This window comes from Passer domesticus, chromosome 21 (genome assembly GCF_036417665.1).
Source record: "Passer domesticus isolate bPasDom1 chromosome 21, bPasDom1.hap1, whole genome shotgun sequence".
Lineage (NCBI taxonomy): Eukaryota > Metazoa > Chordata > Aves > Passeriformes > Passeridae > Passer > Passer domesticus.
In genome coordinates, this window is record NC_087494.1 from 3,932,031 (window position 1) to 3,951,430 (window position 19,400).

General features: G+C 54.6%; 1 protein-coding gene across 1 annotated transcript in view; it reads right to left on the bottom strand.

Annotated features, from left to right (window-relative positions):
• The window catches only part of ADAMTS10 (ADAM metallopeptidase with thrombospondin type 1 motif 10), a 68,842-nt gene that overhangs the window by 45,609 nt on the left and 3,833 nt on the right, over window positions 1–19,400 (bottom strand). Inside the window, exons 2-3 of the mRNA XM_064396394.1 lie at window positions 7,727–8,036; window positions 4,178–4,533 (exon numbers count right to left, since the gene is read on the bottom strand). Of these exons, the coding sequence (XP_064252464.1) occupies window positions 4,178–4,533; window positions 7,727–7,814 (444 nt within the window). The 5' untranslated portion in view covers window positions 7,815–8,036. The remainder of the gene's footprint in view (window positions 1–4,177; window positions 4,534–7,726; window positions 8,037–19,400) is intronic.

A 19,400-nucleotide genomic window follows, 5' to 3' on the forward strand; every position in this document is an offset into this window, starting at 1 on the left:
CTGCCCCTGTCCTGTCCCTGTCCTGCCCCTGTCCCCTCCCCGGCGCAGAGCTCAATGGGGCAGTGTGTGAGCAGTCCCGGTGCCGCGGGATTTCCTCCTGCTTCTCTTGGCTCGGCTCCACCTTTTCAAACACAAGCGAGGTACTGTGAGGTTCCCGTGGCCAGAGCCAGCTGGAAAGGCTCTGTGGGGTGGGGGGAAGGAGGTCACCCCCAGCCCGGGGGCAGAGCGAGTCCTGCCCCAAATCCATCCCGCTGCAAAGGGATGTTCTCACTCCAGCCTCTGCAGAGGCTCCACGCCTGCCTGGCACGGTCCTGCAGCGAGGCTTGGATGTCACAGGAGTCTGAAAATTGTCTCATCGCTGACCCCAAGGACTGAGCTCTGAGGGGCAGGCGCTGGACGTGACACAGGGCTGGTGAGAGGTCCTGAGAGAGCTCTGTGGTTTGTGGGGGAGCTGGACTGGATATCCTGTGTGTGATTCACACAGGTCAGCTGCAGAGCAAGGAGGGTTTGCACAGTCAGCTCATACCACACTTGGCAAAGGCACAGCCACGGCCTGGGGCCAGAGCCGTGTCACAACAGGGCCATCTGGGTCCATCCTTCCTCATCTGGGTCCATCCCCCTCATCTGGGTCTATTCCTCCTCATCTGGGTCCATCCCCCTCATCCGGGTCCATCCCTCCTCATCTGGATCCATCCTCCCCATCTGGGTCCATCCCCCTCATCTGGGTCCATCCCCCTCATCTGGGTCCATCCCCCTCATCTGGGTCCATCCTTCCTCATCTGGGTCCATCCCCTTCATCCGGGTCCATCCCCCTCATCTGGCTCTATCCCTCCTCATCTGGGTCCATCCCCCTCATCTGGCTCTATCCCTCCTCATCTGGATCCATCCTCCCCATCTGGGTTCATCCCTCCTCATCTGGATCTGTCCCTCCTCATCTGGGTCCATCCCCCTCATCTGGGTCCATCCTCCCCATCTGGGCCCATCCTCTTCCTCGCTTCTCATCTGTCCTGTGAGGGAGGAGCAGATCCCCATGGGGTCATCACCAAACCCACCAAGTACTTGCAGGGTCCCTCCTCTCCACCCTCACAGCAACATTCCCTCTACCTGAAAGGTCTGGGCAACACCAAAAGTTTCTGGGAGCCCAACCCCAGCTCCATCCCAACTCCTGGCACTGAGTTTCTCCAAGGAATGTGGTGCCCACATCAAGGAATGTGGTGCCTGGGTTGCTCCAGGCACTTCCTGGGCTCAGGGGACTCCCCAGGAAAGCTGCCCCTGGATCTCTGGAAGTGTCCAAGGCCAGGCTGGACAGAGCTTGGAGCACCCTGGGACAGTGGGAGCTGTCTCAGCCCATGGCAGGGGGTGGAATGAGATGAATTTTAAGGTTCATCCCAACCCAAACCATTCTGAGATTCTCTGATGAAGACTTGGCATTTTGGCTGTTCCTCTGACACAAAGTGGTTCAAAACCAAACCTTGCAGGCACGGAGTTCCTGAGGGATGTGGGAGCTGGAGGGCAGGAGGACAGCCTGGAGCTCATTACTGTGTTCACAACCATCCCTTTCCCTCCTCCTCGTGCTCAGCTCACCCCAAAACCAGCTCAGGTCTCAGTTTGTGCCCAGTCACCACCTCAGGTCCCAAGTGCCCATGCAGCATCACCCGTGCAAAGGTGGGGCAGTGCAGTGCCCCCTCCGCAGGAACCTGCACCTAGGGACCTCTTCTGTCCCTTCCAGGATGGGTGATGGCCTCCTGGAGCAGAGCCTGCTGGGGCTGAGGGATGGCACGAGTGGATCAGCAGTTCCTGGTCACCCAGAGCACTGAAAAACACCTCCCATGGCAAATCCAGCCCCAGCTAAAAACATTCCAGATTCTTGCCCAAATCCAGCTGAAAACATTTCAGACTCCTCTTGCCCGAATTCAGCTAAAAACATTCCAAACTCCTCTTGCCCCAGTCCCCAGCCCCACTGTCCTCAGTGACCCCGAAGCCTTCCTCCCCCATCCTTGCTGTGTCCATAACTCTGGAGGGCAGAAGGACAGAGTTCAGGCAGAGGAGAGCTTGTTGGATGACCCTCTGTCCCTCTCTGTGCCTGGCTGCATTCTCCTCCAGACAGCCCTTGGTGCCTCTCCAGAGCTGAACACGGCCTGGGGATGGAATTCTCCCAGTTCCAAGGGCTGCTGGGCCAGTGCTTGCCCCGGCCTTGCTGCCCTGAGGAGTGGGAAGGCAGGGGGATGCCACATTCCTCCGGAGCCAGCAGCACCCAGCTCAGCCTTTGTGAGCACCACCAAATTCCCTGGGACTGGAGCAGAGCTCCCACGTCCAAAGGGCTCGGGAAGCAGGAGTTTGTGCAGCTCAGGAGTTTGTGCAGCTCAGGAGTTTGTGCAGCTCAGGAGTTTGTGCAGCTCGGGTTGTTGGCTGTGAGCTGGAAGCTTCAGACTCTGTGATATAATGAGTCAGATTCTCGTTTCTGTTAATAAGCCACAGCACTGTTCTGGCAGGGCCACCCAGCAATAAATCAAACGGGAATTCATTCCCCTTTGGAAGCTCTTCCACACTGCCAGAATGCTGCAAGGAGGTGGGGCTGGAGCAGAAATGTGAACCTGGCCTAGAGAGGCTTTTTCTACCCCTCCAAGGGAGCCATCAGCCTTGGGATTCACTCACGGGGTATGTTTGCTCCATCCCTCCATCTGGCAGCTCAGGAAATGTGCTGTGCGAGCCAGAAATATCAGAAAATCACAGAAAAATAGGGATGGAAGTCCTCAGTGTATTCCCAGGGCTGGGAGAGCTAATGAATCATACCTGAAGGGTTTTTGAGAGGCTTTTGTCTGGCCTGTTCCTAAAGATCTTCCAAGATCTCGCTCTCTCCAAGCAATCTAGTCCAGAGCTCAGCTGTTCTTACACTGATGTCCACCACCAAGATTCCTGGCTGATATTTAGGACTGGGATGTTCAATTTGAGCTGTCAGGACTTGGAAAATTAACATTCCCACCCTCCTTCCTGCAGCCTTGCTGGTTTTGAGGAAATGCCACCTTGCACCCTTCTTGATGTTCCATTTTTCATATTGAAAAACTATTTATGTCAGGGTTTTTATCCCTGATAAACAGTATTTTTTAGCTGCTGAAACATGGACAGAAGCACCTGGGATCCCCAGGAGTGCATCTGCAGCTGGAAGGATCTGGATGCACTTGTGGCTCTGTGAAATCCCTGCCCTCCCTCACTTCTTCGTCACCAGCACAGCAAAACATTCTTTGCTGTTGCTCTTGGTGAGAGCCAGGTCTGGGTATCCCTGGAGAGCCAGGATTATCCCATTCCAACCAAAATCAATGGGAAAATGCCCAGAAACTGGACTGGAAGTGACACAGAGATCAGGAACCCTCATGGATATCTGAGGGATGTCTGTATCTCTGCCAATCATGAGACCAGTGTGGAATATTAAATATGAAATACATTAAATATATTCTCTCTCTCTCTCTCTATAGATATATATAAAAAAAAATAAAAATACATAATATAAAATATTATATGTACTTTATAGATATAAAAGATATTATATTTTATAATATATTGTATTAATGGATAATTTATAAAAACTATATTTATATTATATCACTATATTAATATTATATATAACATTTTATACATATTAAATACTATATATAATATAGAAAGTATAGAAGTTATATAAATATACTATATAATATAAAATAAATATATAATCTATATAAATATATATAACGTATCTATATAAATATATAATGTTTATATGAATGTATATAAAACCGAATAAAAATATAGGAAAAGACAGAAATATATATAATTATATATATTAATATAAATATATAAATATTTATATATAAACATATAAATATTATACATTTATATAGAAAATATATGTATATATAGATATATATTTTCTATATAGATATATATTTATATAAATAGATATAAATACATAAAAATATATATGTGTGTGTGTATATATATATATATATATATATATATATATATATAAAAAGTGTTTTTAAAAAAAATACATTCCATATAAAGCTTGCCACCAACCCCAAGCTTTTCCCACCGCATGCATCCACCTGCTGGAGGACCAAAGCACTTGGCACTGCCCCCGCCAAGCCAAGCCAAGCCAAGCCAAGCCAAGCCAAGCCAAGCCAAGCCAAGCCAGACTCACCAGCCCGTTGCAGTTGCTGATGGCCACCTTGGAGCTGAGGTACTGGTCCTGCAGGTGGCCGGCGTAGTGGCAGTCCTCATGGAAGTCGTGCTGCCAGTCCATGCCATCCCGCTTCCAGTACTCCACGGTGAAGTGCTCGGCCAGCAGGTTGGAGTGCAGCGTGAGGTTGAGCAGGAACTGGGTGTGGTGGGCAGAGACTTTGTAGAAGACCTGCTGCTCCGAGGGCTCGTAGGGCAGCGAGCGCCGCGGCCGCGGCTTCAGCTGCCGGCGCATGTCGAAGGTGAGGAAATCGCCGTTCTGGTCCACTTGGATGGGGAAGGCGATCTCATAGTGATCCAAGCTGGAGAGGAATTCCTCTGGGGAGGGAAGGACAGTGTGGCAATGGCAGCCTGTCCTGGATTGCCAAGCAAATTGTATTCTATTTGCCATCTGGATGGCGGTTGTCTTCTGTTCAGTGGGCAGATTTCCTTATCTCTTCCACAGCCACTCCTCCCTCTGGGGAGACATCTGCTGATAACAGGCTATGGAATGTCACTGCATGGCTGACAAGAACTACAGCATCCATTGGAAGATGTGAGCCCAGAGGGAGGAGCCAAGCATTCCTACCTGGATATAATCTTGAGATTCTGGAATACCAGCACAGTTTCTCCACTGGATTCCCCAAGGAACAGCTGCCTCTTCCCCTGGATCTTCAGAGGAAGACTACACCCTTCTACAGGATCCCTGCTCTAACAGAACCACACCTGACACTCCAGGAGGACTGCAGTCACAATTCAAATTGGACTGCTACTAGCAGCCTGACCAACAGGGTGTCAGGTTGTGTTCTGACTCTGTCCATTTACTGCATTGTTTATTTTATCTTTTTTGTCTTCCTTAATAAAGAACTGTTATTCCTGCTCCCATAATTTTGCCTGAGAGCCCCTTAATTTAAAATTTATAGCAATTCGGAGGGAGGGTGTTTACATTTCGTATTTCAGGGAGGCTCCTGCCTTCCTTAGCAGACACCTGGCTTTCAAAACCAAGACACAGCCTGCGAAGGGAGTTGGACACCCAGCAATTCCAGCCTGAGCGCAGTGCAGGTGGAGGGTCATGGTGTCCTGCCACAGCATTCCAAAAATTGGGATCCCAAGGCTCTGCCCTGCCTGCAGGATCCTGAGAAATACCCCAAATCCTGCAGCCTGCAGAGCCTTGGTGTAGCAGTTTTTGGAATGCAGCTTTTTCCTCTGAAGGTAATGGAGAGGAAGAGCCTGGCCCAAAGGGCCCTTCAGGACACCCTGAGTGTGGCTCTGGACCTGGAGTATCCCAAATCCTTTCATCTCCACTGAGCATAGGGAATCCCAGCTTTGCAGGGTCCAGCTCTGAGCTTTGGAGGTTATTTTAACCTGGATCCTTCCAGGAACAGACCCAGCAATGAGGTCTCTTCAAAAGGAGGCAGAAGGAGCCTTGGGGTGACAATGACTCAGGGGAAAATCTTATTTAATTTTCTCCCTGTGAGTCCCTCAGGACATCTGCAGCTGCCACAGGGAGCTGCTGGCTCTGAGAACACAAAACAACAGCACCACCCCAACCTCCCCTGCAGTCAGAGCTGCAGGGGCTACAGGGGCACAGAGTCCTTGAAATGCCAATCTTGACATCAAAGGAAGAGAAAGGGCAACCAGAATTCTCCCAGTGGTGCTGAAAATGAGCAGGAGGAGAAGTCAGACCTTCCAGTTCCCCAGCCAGGTCTCTGTCTGTGACCCCACCCTGCCTTCCCAGCTCCCTGGAGTGGTTTTTATCACCTCAGCCTGGCTTAGCTGCTCCTCTTGGAGCCCTTGAGTTGAGCCTGTGTGGTGCCACCCAGGCTGTGCTGTGACAAGGGCACTGTCCCCAGCCCCTCCACCTGAGCTGGCACAGCAACACAGCTCTGCAGGCTGCCAAACAAACTGGCACCCTGCAACCTCAGCAGAAACTCCTCCTTTCAATTAAAATGTCCCAGGGACTGCCTGATTGCATCTGAGCAGAGATCTGGTGTTGGAGCCCTGGCTGCTGAGAATTTCAGGCTTTCTGTGTTGACAGGTGCTGACCCCCAAGAGAACACTGCATTTGACCTGAGGCCATGGAGAAGCTTCCAAAATGGAATGATAGAACTGGGATTGTGGGTATGGAGTTTGAATAGAAGTGTGTGATATCACAGGGTGGAAAACTTAGAGTTTGAGGTTTTAGAATACAGTAATAGATGTAAATCAAGATGGAGGTTTTAGGGTGGAGGTTGGTCCTTCTTCACCTTCTTCTGCTTCTCCTTCTTCTGCATGGGTTTGGGTGGTTTTGTGTAATTGGATAAAATTCCGCATTGTAGGCCATGAGTGGTTAGTTATTGGGTTAAAAGTAAAAATAATTTATGTGTCCTTTCTTAATTGGACAGTTTATCCTTAAAAGGCCTTGTAGAGAGAGAGATGGGGCTCCATTTTTAGTTTGTTAGAGTGAAGTGCTGTAGAACTCAGGGTTTGTGAGACTGTAACATAGATAAGAACTAAAAACATCTGAATCTGAACATGAATTACCATCTTGAGTGCTTTCAATCCTGACCCTGGCAGAGGCAGAAAAGAAGTAAAGGAACTGACAGTCTGGCTGTGCCTGACAGCCCTCAGCCCCAGAAGCTTGGGCTGAAATGGGAAATATCCATGTGCTGGACCAGTACAGCTCCTCCTCACTGAGTGTCCTCCTGAACCCCTCCTGCCTGGAGGGTTTGAGCCTCCTGAGCCCTCATGGGAGGAGATTTTCCCTCTGTTCCTGCTGGAAGAGTCTTCCTGTGCTTTCTGCATCCTACTCGTTGTTTCCTAAGTAAGCAGGAGGGCTCTGGCTGCTCCAGGGTGGCTGAATTTTGCCTGGCTCCACAGCCCCCACCTTCAGAACCTTTCTAGCTACCAGAAACTCAGCCAGCTCCAAACTGCACTCTTACCACAGGGCAGCACTGGAAAGTTTCCTTTTCCTCTGTTTTCCAATGTGGGAGCCTGACAGAGTGGTTTCCTTGGCCACCAGGAATGGGACAGCTCTTCCACCATCTGGGATTAGGGCTGAGCTCCCATCTTTCCTGACCATAAACACTCCTGGCACCTCTGCCTTGCCAGAATTAATTATTAGGATTTTAACTTCCTATGTTCCAGCTTTTCCTCCATCCCAGCACCTCCCTGTGATGGGGCTGGGCAAACAAGGGTGACTTTTTGCACTTAGAAATGACTTCAGGCTTGGAAAAAAATTGCTGTCAGAAGTGTTTTGTTTTCCTTTTTGCCTCTTTGCAGTCCATGTGGGCTTGGAAAAGAGTGAATCAGAGGGCGGTTTGTGCTCGCTGTGGCTACACAGCACCTGGGACTCGGGGCTGGAGGCTCTGATCCTGACCTGAAAGGCACTTCCAGGAGGAAAAACGTGTCCAGAGCTGAGGGTGAGGTGGTGTGTGAGAAGCTGTGGGGCTGGACACTGCATCTCCTCAGGGATGGCCACAGCCAGAACCACTCTGGACACAACCAAAACCACGACAACATCCCATTCCATCCCATCCCATCCCATCCCTACCTTGTGACTGGAAGGGGAAGCCGGGGAAGGTGCCCCCGGCCAGGCCGAGGGTGACGGTCCAGGTGAGGAGCCTCCAGGCTGTGGCCATGGTCAGCGCCGCTCGTGTCGGAGCAGGGAGATCTGTGCCGGCTGGGAGGGCGCTGTCCCCACATGTCTCTCCCTCGGCCACCCCTTATGTCCAGAGAGGAGTCCCGGGTCCCTCCGCAGGCATCCTCGGCCGCTCCGTGCTCTCCCGAGGCCGGCGGGGCGGGCAGTGCCGGGCCAGCACCGCGGGGTCAGCACGGGCTCGTCCCCAGCCCCGGCATCGCCCCTGCGGGTGAGACGGCGGTGAGAGAAGGGACTGGGGAGAAGGACTCGAGGTGGGCAGGGGAATGAGGCAAGCGGGGTCCAGGAGTGGGATGGAAAGAGAGGCAAAGAGGAGAAAAGGATGGGAAGGGTTTGAGGATGGATTAATCCCATCGACACTCCCGGGGGTTCTCCCAGCTGGACCTGCGGAAAGGAGCTCAGGATCAATGGGAATCCTTCACCCTGTGGCAGACCCTCCGGGAAGAGCAGCCCCAAGAGTGCCCTGGGTCACCTATTCCCTTAAAGAGAGCAGGAAATAACAGCACTGGCAGGGGGTGATGAGCAGCAACCCAGAAATCCTCTCTGGGGCTTCCCTGGATTTCAAACACGCCTTAAGCACTGTCACTGCACCGAGGGAAGAGCACTTGCTCTCGAAGTGTACTGGCTGAACCTAAAAAAGTGATGGAAAACAAAGAACCCATTCAGGGAACTCACCCTCAACCCCATCCACAAATGGATCCCGAGATTCCAATCGCATTTGTTCTTTAAAACGCTCTGCTAATTGCTCCGGTGAAAGATTCCTGGCTCGCAGAGAATTTCCACTCGGTCTGAGGCGATTACATCAAACTCGAATCGTGCTGGGGACTTGCACAAAGCCTGTGGGGTTTTCTTCTTGCCCACCCACTCCATGGGTATGGGATGAGTGCAGCACATCCCTCATCTCCCAAAGAATCCCAAATATCCCAGCGGTGACGTTGCAGCCAAACCCAAACCTCTCTGCAGGGGTGGCAGATAAAGACCTGCAGCAGAGGTGCAGATCCCAGGGGCTGGAGCAGGGCTGGGAAAAGCAGGATGAGATCCCCGGGATGAGCTCCCGGGAAAGGCAGGATGAGATCCCTGGGAATGGCAGCTCCCTGGGATGAGCTCCTGGGAAAGGCAGGATGAGATCCCCATGAAAAGCGGGATGAGCTCCTGGGAACGGTGGGATGAGATCCCTGGGAATGGCAGAATGAGCTCCCCGGGAAAGGCGGGATGAGCTCTCCATGAAAGGCAGGATGAGCTCCCTGGGAAAGGTGAGATGAGCTCTCTGGGATGAAGGCCCTGGGAAAGGCAGGATAAGCTCCCTGGGATGAGCTCCCCGGGAACGGTGGGATGAGATCCCTGGGAATGGCAGGATGAGGTCCCGGGAAAGGCAGGATGAACTCCCCGGGAATGGCAGGATGAGCTTCCTGGGAACGTGGGATGAGCTCCCGAGCATGGGAAGAGGCTGGAGAGGGGAGGAGGGTGCTCTCTGCAAAGGTGTCAGCAGCCAGGGCTGTGTGTGGTCCTCACCCAGTAAGGAAATGCTTAACCCCTGCCTTGCTGTGCTCTGGGCTGGTTCAAGGAGCCCAGGGCAGGGGAGCTGGGTCCTCCTGGGATCTGCTGTGCTCCCCTCATGTCCTTATGGGAATCTGAATCCCTGAAAGTGAATTTCTGCTCCTGTTTTCCCATCTTTACTGTGCCGTGAGTGGTATTCGTGCTGCAGGAATGACACCCAGCACAGCCCAGAGCTACAAGGGGAAATCCAGGAGATGATTCCTGCCCCAAATTCATCATGGAAATCACAGAATGGTTTGGGTTGGGAAGGACCTTAAAACTCATCTCATTCCACAGGGGCAGGGAGCTCCAAGGTGCCCAGGGTGCTCCAAGCCCCATCCAACCTGGGCTGGGACACTTCCAGGGATCAGGAGCAGCCACAGCTGCTCTGGGCAACCTCACAGGGAAGGATTTATTGCTGAAATCTCATCTAAATCTCCCCTCTTTCAGCTTAAAGCCATTAACCTAAATTAATAGTTTTTTCCCCTACTAGGCAGAAACAGTGGGAGATGAAACACGGAGCTTTAAACGCAATTTGGAGTTGCATAATTTAAAGATTAAGATTTTTCACTGCTTATTTACACCTAAGAATGGCCAAAGATCCTCAGTGAGGTCTCGGCCTGGACTCCCCAGTCCCACCTGGGGCCACTTGCCAGGTTTTCCTCTACAAAGCCCAGACACAACATGAGGTGGCCACCAAAACTGAGCATCCCGAGTGGCCCTGAGAGAGGGCAACTCCCACCCTGGGCTGCTTCTTTTCCCTGGGACGGATAAGGGGAATCAGGGAATGGGGGGAAGAGGGTTGGGGCAGGAATTCTGCTCCATTCCACCCCCAAAAAGAGGATGCTGAGATCTGGTGACAGCATCCCCCGTGGTGCCACAAGTGAGGGCAGAGCCAGGGCCAGGCAAGGCACGTGGGGGCTATGGAAATTGGGCTGGAAAAGGCAGAAGTTGAAAGCAAAGCCCTCTCCTAAATCAGCATTTTTCAGCATCTCCCAGAGCTCGCAATTCCAGCTCCTCAATCCTGTCACAGCTCCAAAGCCCACGGAGCCCAGCTAAAGCGTATTTTCTCCTGGGCTTCACACGACTGATTGCCCCTGTTTTCCAGCTGTCAAACCCTTTTCCTCCGGGCTTCCCGTCCTCCCCCCGCCTCTCCATGACCCTCGGCGGTGCCCCCGTGTCCCCCCTGCCCTTCCCGGCCGCTCAGCATCCCCCGGAACCACGGCCGGGAAGCAGCCCCGGCGCCAGGAGCCCGCAGCCTTGACCTTGGGGGGAAGGAGACGCGTTGGGAGCAGCACAAGGCAGGAATTACAGCTGCAAAATTCCTGCGGGCCGGGCTGGGGGAAGGGCCCGGCTGCGATCCCTCCCTGCAGGCAGCGGGGAAAACACGGCCCCTTCCCGGCGGGGCTGCGTTCCCAAAGCCCGAGGAGCAGGAGGAGCACCTGGGGGAAGGTGTTCTCCTCACAGGTGGATCCTGCTCCTCTGCCCATGGGTGGATCAGGCTCTGAGGAGCACCCAGAGCACCTGGAGGAAGGTGTTCTCCCCATGGGTGAATCCTGCTCCTCTGCCCATGGGTGGATCCAGCTCCAAGGAGCACCTGGAGAAAGGTGTTCTCCTCACAGGTGGATCCTTGCACCTCTATCCACGGGTGGATCAGGCTCCCAGGAGCAGGAGGAGCACCTGGAGAAAGGTGTTCTCCCCATGGGTGAATCCTGCTCTTCTCCCTGTGGGTGAATCTGGCTCTGAGGAGCACCTGGACGAAGGTCCTGTCCTCACAGGTGGATCCTGCTCCTCTCTCCACGGGTGGATCCAGCTCTGGGGAGCAGGAAGAAGGTGTTCTCCTCACAGGTGAATCCTGCTCCTCTCCCCATGGGTGGATCAGGCTCTGAAGAGCACCTGGAGGAAGGCACTCACCTCACAGGTGGATCCAGCTCGGGGGAGCAGGAGGAGCACCTGAAGAAAGGTGTTCTCCTCACAGGTGAATCCTTGCACCTCTATCCATGGGTGGATCAGGCTCCCAGGAGCAGGAGGAGCACCTGGAGGAAGGTGTTCTCCCCATGGGTGAATCCTGCTCTTCTCCCTGTGGCTGAATCTGGCTCTGAGGAGCACCTGGAGGAAGGTCCTGTCCTCACAGGTGGATCCTGCTCCTCTCTCCACGGGTGGATCCAGCTCTGAGGAGCAGGAAGAAAATGTTCTCCTCACAGGTGAATCCTTGCACCTCTATCCATGGGTGGATCAGGCTCTGAAGACCACCTGAAGGAAGGCATTGTCCTCACAGGTGGATCCAGCTCGGAGGAGCACCCAGAGGAAGGTGTTCTCCTCACAGGTGAATCCTGCTCCTCTATCCATGCTCTATCCTCTATCCTCTATCCAGGCTCCCAGGAGCAGGAGGAGCACCTGGAGGAAGGACCAGGAGCTGGAGGAGCGCTGGTGCTTCCATCCCTACCAAGTTTTCCATAACCTCACTCTGCAGCTCGCAAGAGGATTGCGGAGCCCCAGCAGGACACGGAGGGGCCGGGGGAGCTCGGGGACAGCTTGGGGATATCTTGGGGACAGCTCGGGGACAGCTCGGGGACACTGCGTGACCTCTCTGGTCTCGTGCCTCCCTTGCTTGGGCCGCTTCCGATCTGCTCCTTCCCAAGGAATTCGCTGTCCTTGGCAGGCTCGGCTGGGGCTGACGCTCCCGGCTCCCCCTGCCAAGGGTGGCTTCGGCCGCGTGAACCCCAGCGACACGGGGGACAATGCCACCGCAGCGGCCAGCTCACCTCCTGCCACCCCTGCAGCGCCGGCGAGGCAGGGGCTGGGAAAGGGGGTGGAATTCCAGCCGGGATGAAGCGAGGAGAGAGAGAAGGGAAGCAGGAGCGAGGCAGAGCAGAGCTGCTCCGGCTCAGACAGAACTCCCGGCAAGCCCGGCTGCTGGGCCGGCTCCAGGCAGCGCAGGGGAAGGTAATAGGAAGCAGATGGGCGATGCTCGGGGCCAAGAGGAAGGTTCAAGGTGCCTCCTAGTGCAGGGAAGAGGAATTTAACTGCTTTTAAAGATGCAGGGCCCGGCGGCTTCCAGGTTTCTCATCCAACTTTTGCAAATTATGAGCTCAGGTGTCCTTTTTTTTTTTTTTTTTTTTTTTTTTTTCTGAGGGAGAAATAAATACAAACACAGATTTCTGCTTCCAGCTTTCCCCAGAGGGAGGAAATACTTTTCGTGCACCCCCTGCCAGGCCTTCCACTGACATCTTTCAGACATGGGAGCACTGGGAGCAGTGGAGAAGTGAGAGCAGCACCCCAGTGGGAGCACTGGGAACAGTGAGAAAGCAAGACCCCACAGCTGCACCATCCCAACAGCATTTCTGGGCTGTGTTATTTTAAGGAATGAAAGCTTCAAGGTTCTTTTATTCTTGTGTAAAATGGGGAATTGGCACACCCTATAACCATATTGGGGTTATCATGGTGCCACATCTCAAAGCTTGGTCCCTTTTTGGCCCCAGGTGCCCCCTGACCCTCCCAAGGGGCTGCTCAGCCCCACAGCAGCCCTGGCAGCTCCTAGAAACAGCACCACAGGAGTTTCTGCTCCTCCAGCTGCTCCAGCCTGGGAGTTGTTCTGCCAGGTCAAAGTTTATCTCTGGGGGAAGAGCTGTGAGCCCCAGGCTGGCCCCACGGGCCTCGTTTTCTATGGAATCCAACTAAAACACAGCAGGGACTGCAGGGGACTGGCAGGGGCTGGGGGCTGTGCCAGTGCAGCCAGGGCACTTGGCAACAGCAGCAGCAGAGGGGTTTTCAGGATTTGCTGGAAAAAGGACCCACATGGGTCCCCTGCTACCCACAGTGGGCTCTCCCCTGCTGCTGGGCTCCCAGCTGCCCTCCAGGACACACAACAGCCCTTTAGCTCCTGGGTGCTGCTCCTAAAGTCACCCGAAGAGCAGTGCCCCTGTCACCTGCCACTGCTGCACTGTAGAGGTGATACCTCAGGTTTGAGCTTTTCTATTTTTCACATTCTGTGCTGCTTTAGTGTGTGGGTCTGGGTTCATATGAGGGGATGGTGAGCTCTGTGCACAGAGCAGGGAGACAAAACAATTCCTGCTCTAGCTGGGGACCAAGGACAAATGATCCAGATCTCAGGCCCAAGAGCACAAACAACGTGGGCTGAAGAGAGAAAAACAAGGATGGGACTGCATGGGCTGGAGCTGGAATTACACAGTTAACTCCAAGATGCAAATGGAGCACAACTGATCAAAGTGAGAGACCCTGTGACTGGTTGTGCATTTTGTGACCATTTTGGTTCATCTTGGGTGCAGCCCTGGCTGGGCTCTTGTGCTGCCCAAGGTGGATCCATTGAGGCCTTTTAATAAATCCCTGATTTATTTTTTAATTCTGTCCAGTCTCTGTTCTAGCTCAGCCTTCACAAGGCATCAGAGTGGCACAGATTTTGGCTGTAAAGCCTCAGCTGGAATAAACTTTTACCCTTTCAGTGAAGACATTTTTCCTCATATCCAATCTGAACACCTCCTGGGGCAATTTGTGTCTGTGTCCCATTGCTTGTTCCCTGGGACTAGAGCCCAACCCCCCGGCTGTCCCCTCCTGTCCGGAGCTGTGCAGAGCCAGAAGGTCCCACCTGAGCCTCTTTTTCTCCAGGATGAGCCCCTTCCCAGCTCCCTCAGCTGCTCCTTGTGCTCCAGAATTACCAAATCAAAGATCATGGAACATCCTGAGCTGGAAGAGACCCCCAGGGATGCTCAGCCCCTGTCCCTGTCCCTGCACAGCCACCCCAACAGCCCCACCCTGAGCAGCCCTGGCAGCGCTGTCCAAACGCTCCTGGAGCTCTGGCAGCCTTGGGGCCGGGACCATTCCCTGGGCAGCCTGGGCAGTGCCAGCACCCTCGGGGGCAAGAACCTTGCCCTGAGCTCCATGCCAAGCCCTGGCACAGCTCCAGCCCTTGGTGGGCTCCTGGCCCTGGCCCAGAGCAGAGCTCAGCCCCTGCCCCTCTGCCTGCCCTGGGCAGGAGCTGCAGCCCCCAGGAGCCTCCCCTCAGTCTCCTGTGCTCCAGCTGAACGAGCCAAGGGCCCTCAGCCGCTCCTCAGAGCCTTCCCCAGCTCCGTGTCCCTCCTCTGGGCACTCTCCAACAGCTTTGGATCCTTCTGATCTCGTGGTGCCCAAAGTGCCCCCAGCCCTGGAGGTGAGGCTGCCCCAGTGCAGAGCAGAGTGGGACAGTCCCTCCCTGGCCCAACCTGCGATGTTCAAACCCTTCTCATCATCTCTACACCCCTGCTCCTCCTCACCCTCTCTCTGCCCTCCCCAGGGCCTGGCAGGGGCAGCTCCCTCGCAGCTGCTGCTGCATTTCTCTGTTATCTGGGGGGGTCTCAGCCCCTGCACCCCCGGGGCTCTGGGTGTTCCATGCGTGCTCAGGCACACCCAGCTCCCGGCTCGCAGCTCCGGGCAGGTCCCGGCACGTTCCCGGGGATGGAACGCACGGCCCCGCTCCCCCGGCAGGCTGCTGCTCCCCCGGCACGGGCTGAGCACGCGGGGGATGCAAAACTGCCCGAGAGACCTCCCCGGCTTCCAGCAGGAGAACGTCCTCATAGTCCCGACAAAATATTTGGCTGGGCTGCCAAGTGAAAACATGCTGAGCTGCAGATGGCAGAAGTCTCCCCCCGCAGTCGCTGTGCCAGCACGACAGGACTTCCACTGGGAAGTCATTTCTCAGCTCTAGGGCAGCACTAGGGGTTAAACCCGCAGAAATCAGCGTTTTTGCTGCCAGGAGCATCTGCAAACTGCGAGAAAAGGGTTAAAGTCACAGGTCTGCAGAACACAGCATAAGAACTTGAGCCATAATCTGCTCTGCTGCTCCAAGTGTGGCCTCTCTGAGGCCACGGCGAGTGAAGAATCAGAAACACGGAGTTATCCCTGTTCCCAGAACCCTGCAGCCGCCAGCCCGGGGTGGCTCCTGCCTGCACAGCCACCCTTTGGCTGCCCTGCAACCGCTCTGCTCCCCCTGCCACCGATCCCAGCTGGTGCAATGCCAACTCTGCTGACCCCCTCGGGGCTGGGAGGGGGCCGGGATGCTCAGTGCAGCCCCCCTCGCTTTCGAGGGCTGATTCACCTCCCCCAGGAGCTGTTCTTTGCACACCCCGGTGACTGCGGGGCCCATTTCAGCTTCCCAGGAGGGGAGGTGGGTTTTTACACTGCCAAAATCAGATCCAACCCCATCCAAAGGCGCTCCCCAGCAACGTGGGAAATGCAGACCAACACTGCCAGCGTGACCCTGAGAGCTGAGGGGTCTCACCCCGGGTCTCTGTCCCCCTGCCAGCACCCCGGTGCCAGCCTGGATGCCAGGGGCACACTCTCCCTGCCTTTGGGGCACCAGCGTCCTGTTCCAGGCTCTCCGTGGTGCTCCACAGCCGGCCCTGCTGTGCTCTGGCCGGGCACACCCTGCATCCCTTTGTACAGCAGCTTCACGGGGCTTTGGGCTCACTCCAGCACTGTGTGGGAGGAGGGTTTTGGTTTTTTTTTTTTTTTCAAAAACACGATAACTATTTTACAGTCAAATCTATTCAGTGCAATCCTGGTGAGGAAAAGGCTGAATCCTCACTTTGCTCCTCTCCAAAATCTTTAATTTTGCCAGCAAAGGGGCAAAAGGAGCTTGTGCCAAAGCCAGGGCAGGGAGAGGAGAGCTGGGAGCAGCGACCTCGCTCTGACACCGCCTGCTTGGCTCTCTGGAAATCCTATCCCTGCGTTACATAAGGACCTGGCCCTATCTGGAACGCCGGGGTCATTGCACTTCTCCAAGTGTGGTAAAATGCTCGGAGGTCCTCAGCAGGAAAGCGGGAGGGGAGTGCCAGCTCGGATCCTCCTCGGGATGGGGAGCTGGGCCTGGGCAGGGCTGGAGCTGCCAGAGCAGGGCCACAATTCCAGCCCGGGGCAAGGTGGGCACCGAGATTCCAGCGCTGCCATCCTGGTACTCCTCCTGCTTTCGGGAGAGGACTCCACCAGGCAGGTCCACTCTCAGACGGGACTTATGCAATAGTTTGGAGCCTCTCCATGTGACCCAGACTTGCTGGCGCTCTGCCATCGCTCTCCTCGCTGGCTGCAGCCAGGCACAGAGCGGCGGGATTAGAGAGAGGCCGGGCGGTCATTAACGGCGTGCCACTCATTAACGGCGTGTTAGTCATTAACGGAGTGCCAGGCATTAACGGAGTGCCAGGCATTAACGGTGCATCCCCCACCGCACTCATGTCCCATGAGTGAAGGGACACGCGTGTCACCCCCATGCACCCAGGGCACAGCTGCAGCTGCTTGTGTGCAAGGGGATGGGGACCCGTGGAGTTTTTATGTGGATTAAACGCTATTTGCACATAGATACATGTTATCTGCATGTGATAACATGTTATCAGCATGAGGAAACATGTTATCTGCATGGGGATAGATATTGTCTGCATGGGGATAGGTATTATCTGCACATGGATACATGTTATCTGCATGTGATAACACATCAGCATGAGGATACACACTGTCTGCATGGAATAGATCTTATCTGCACGGGCACAGACATATTCTGGGCATGGATACATGTTATTTGCATGTGATAACCTGTTATCAGCATGAAATACATGCTATCTGCATGGGAATACACATTATCTGCATGGGGATAGATGTTGTCTGCACACAGATACATGTTGATAACTCTGTCTGCACACACTATCTGCAGATAGGTCTGGTGCCCACCCCTCAGTGCCCTGCCATCCATGGAATACAGATATTCCATGCGCAAATGCCAGTTTTACACCTTGCATCTCCGTGGCTGCCTCTGCCCCCATGAAATGCTCCGAGTGGGCTTCAGCACAGCCAGGAGAGAATCCAGACCTCCAGGGCCTGTGCACAGGCAGCTCTCCCTGAGCTCCTGCTGCTCCTCCCGGCACGGAGCAGCACCAGGGCTCTGCCAGGAAAGGGCTCCGGGAAAGGCTGGGAGCGCTCACACCTCGGAGCGGGCAGGGAAGGAGAGGCAGACTCAGCCACCTCCATCCCGGCAGGGCTGGCTCATTCCCACCCCAGCAGGGCTGACTCCTCTCCATCCCCGCACCGCTGGTTCCTCTCTCCATCCCGGCAGAGCCGATTCCTCTCCCCATCCAGGCGGGGCTGGCTTCTCTCCATCTTGGCACTGCTGGCCCTTCTCCCCATCCTGGCACTGCTGGTTCCTCTCCATCCCGGCAGAGCTGGGTCCTCTCTCCATCCCAGCCCTGCTGGCTCCTCTCTCCATCCCTTCAGAGCTGGTTCTCATCCCCATCCCGGCACGGCTGGCTCCTCTCTCCATCCCGGCACTGCTGGCTCCTCTCTCTATCCCGGCAGAGCTGGTTTCTTTCTCCATCCCGGCACTGCTGGCTCCTCTCTCCATCCCGGCAGGGCTGGCTCCTTTCCATCCCGGCAGGGCTGGTTCTCATCCCCATCCCGGCAGGGCTGGCTCCTTTCCATCCCGGCAGGGCTGGTTCTCATCCCCATCCCGGCAGGGCTGGCTCCCGCAGCTCCCCTCCAGCCGTCCCGGTGCTTACACAACCCAGCCCCGCAGGGCACCGAGCCCTGGGCTTGCATAAAGACAAACACCCTGGTGTGCCAACAGCGAGCTGGGCTCACCTGCATAACCAGGAGGGAGCTGCTCCGTGCTGTGAGCCCCGGCTGAGGCAGGGTTATGTGGTTTATGCAGCCCCAGCTCCCAGGCTGCTGTCACAGCTCTCACACCGAGTGTCACACCTGAAATTTGGCTCTTTGTCAGCCAGGCTGTAGGACAGGGCCATACCCCAGTACAGGATGGTTTGGTGAAAGGGATCTTAAAGCTCATTTAGTTCCATTCCCCTGCCATGGCAGGGATACCTCCCACTGTCCCAGGCTGCTCCCAGCCCTGCCCAGCCTGGCCTTGGGCACTGCAGGGATCCAGGGGCAGTAACAGCTGCTCTGGGCACCCCAAGCCAGGGCCTGCCCACCCTGCCAGGGAACAAAGACATGTCTGGTTATTAGGCTGGATGGGCACAGTCCCCCTACAGCCCCTGTCACCAGGTGTCACACCTTGTGCACTCACAGTCTCAGGCTGGAGCTGGAGAGACAGGAGAACTCTGCTGAACGTCCCAAGAAAAGTTTCTGAGGTGACTCCTGCTGCCCAGCAGAGCTGGGAGAAGCACTGAGGCACCTGCAGTGAGCCCAGGGCTCAGCAGCTCCTTCTGCCACTGTCACAGCACAGCCCCAGCCAGCACTGCCCCAGCAATGTCCTGGCCAGGGGGAGGGATCCACAGCACGGCCCAGCTCCAGCTCCCCTCGGGCTGAGCTGATCCTCCCAGGCTGAATTAAAGAATGAGTGAGGTTGGAAGCCACACAAGGTGGTCTTTGGTCCCATCCCACTCTCAGAACTGAGTCCCCTTTGTGTTAGATCAGGACCTCACAGCCCAGCCTGTCCCAGAGGGGCACAGGAGGAAATGCAGGGAGCTTGGAGTGGGACCCTAAAGCAGCAAAGCCAATTTGGACCTGCCTGTCCTGCCAGGAAACCAGAACCAGCCAGAGAAGGGATGACACAGAGAAAGTGTCCTCCCAGAGCAGGACAAACCAGGGAGGGATTTGGTGACAGCCAAGGTAACAGTGGGTGCAAGGCCATGGGATCACCCCAGGGTCCCCTCAGGGCAGGGCAGTGACCATGGCAGAGGCACCCACAGTCCCAAGCCAGCTCACCCTGATACCTTGGGGTTTAGGCTTTTCTGTCCTGTTTTGGTGTGTAGCTTTTAGCTTTATATTAAGGATATATGTAGGATATATAGGAGATATCTATATCTATATCTATATCTATATCTATATCTATATCTATATCTATATTTATCTCCCCTATAATGTAGATATATATATTCATATTAAAATATATAAAAATATCCCATATCTTATATCTATCTATCTATCTATCTATCTATCTATCTATCTATCTATCTCTATATCTATAGGTCTCCTGTATCTAATATCCTATATATACAATATACATAGGATATATATATAGGACACAGGATTTATACTA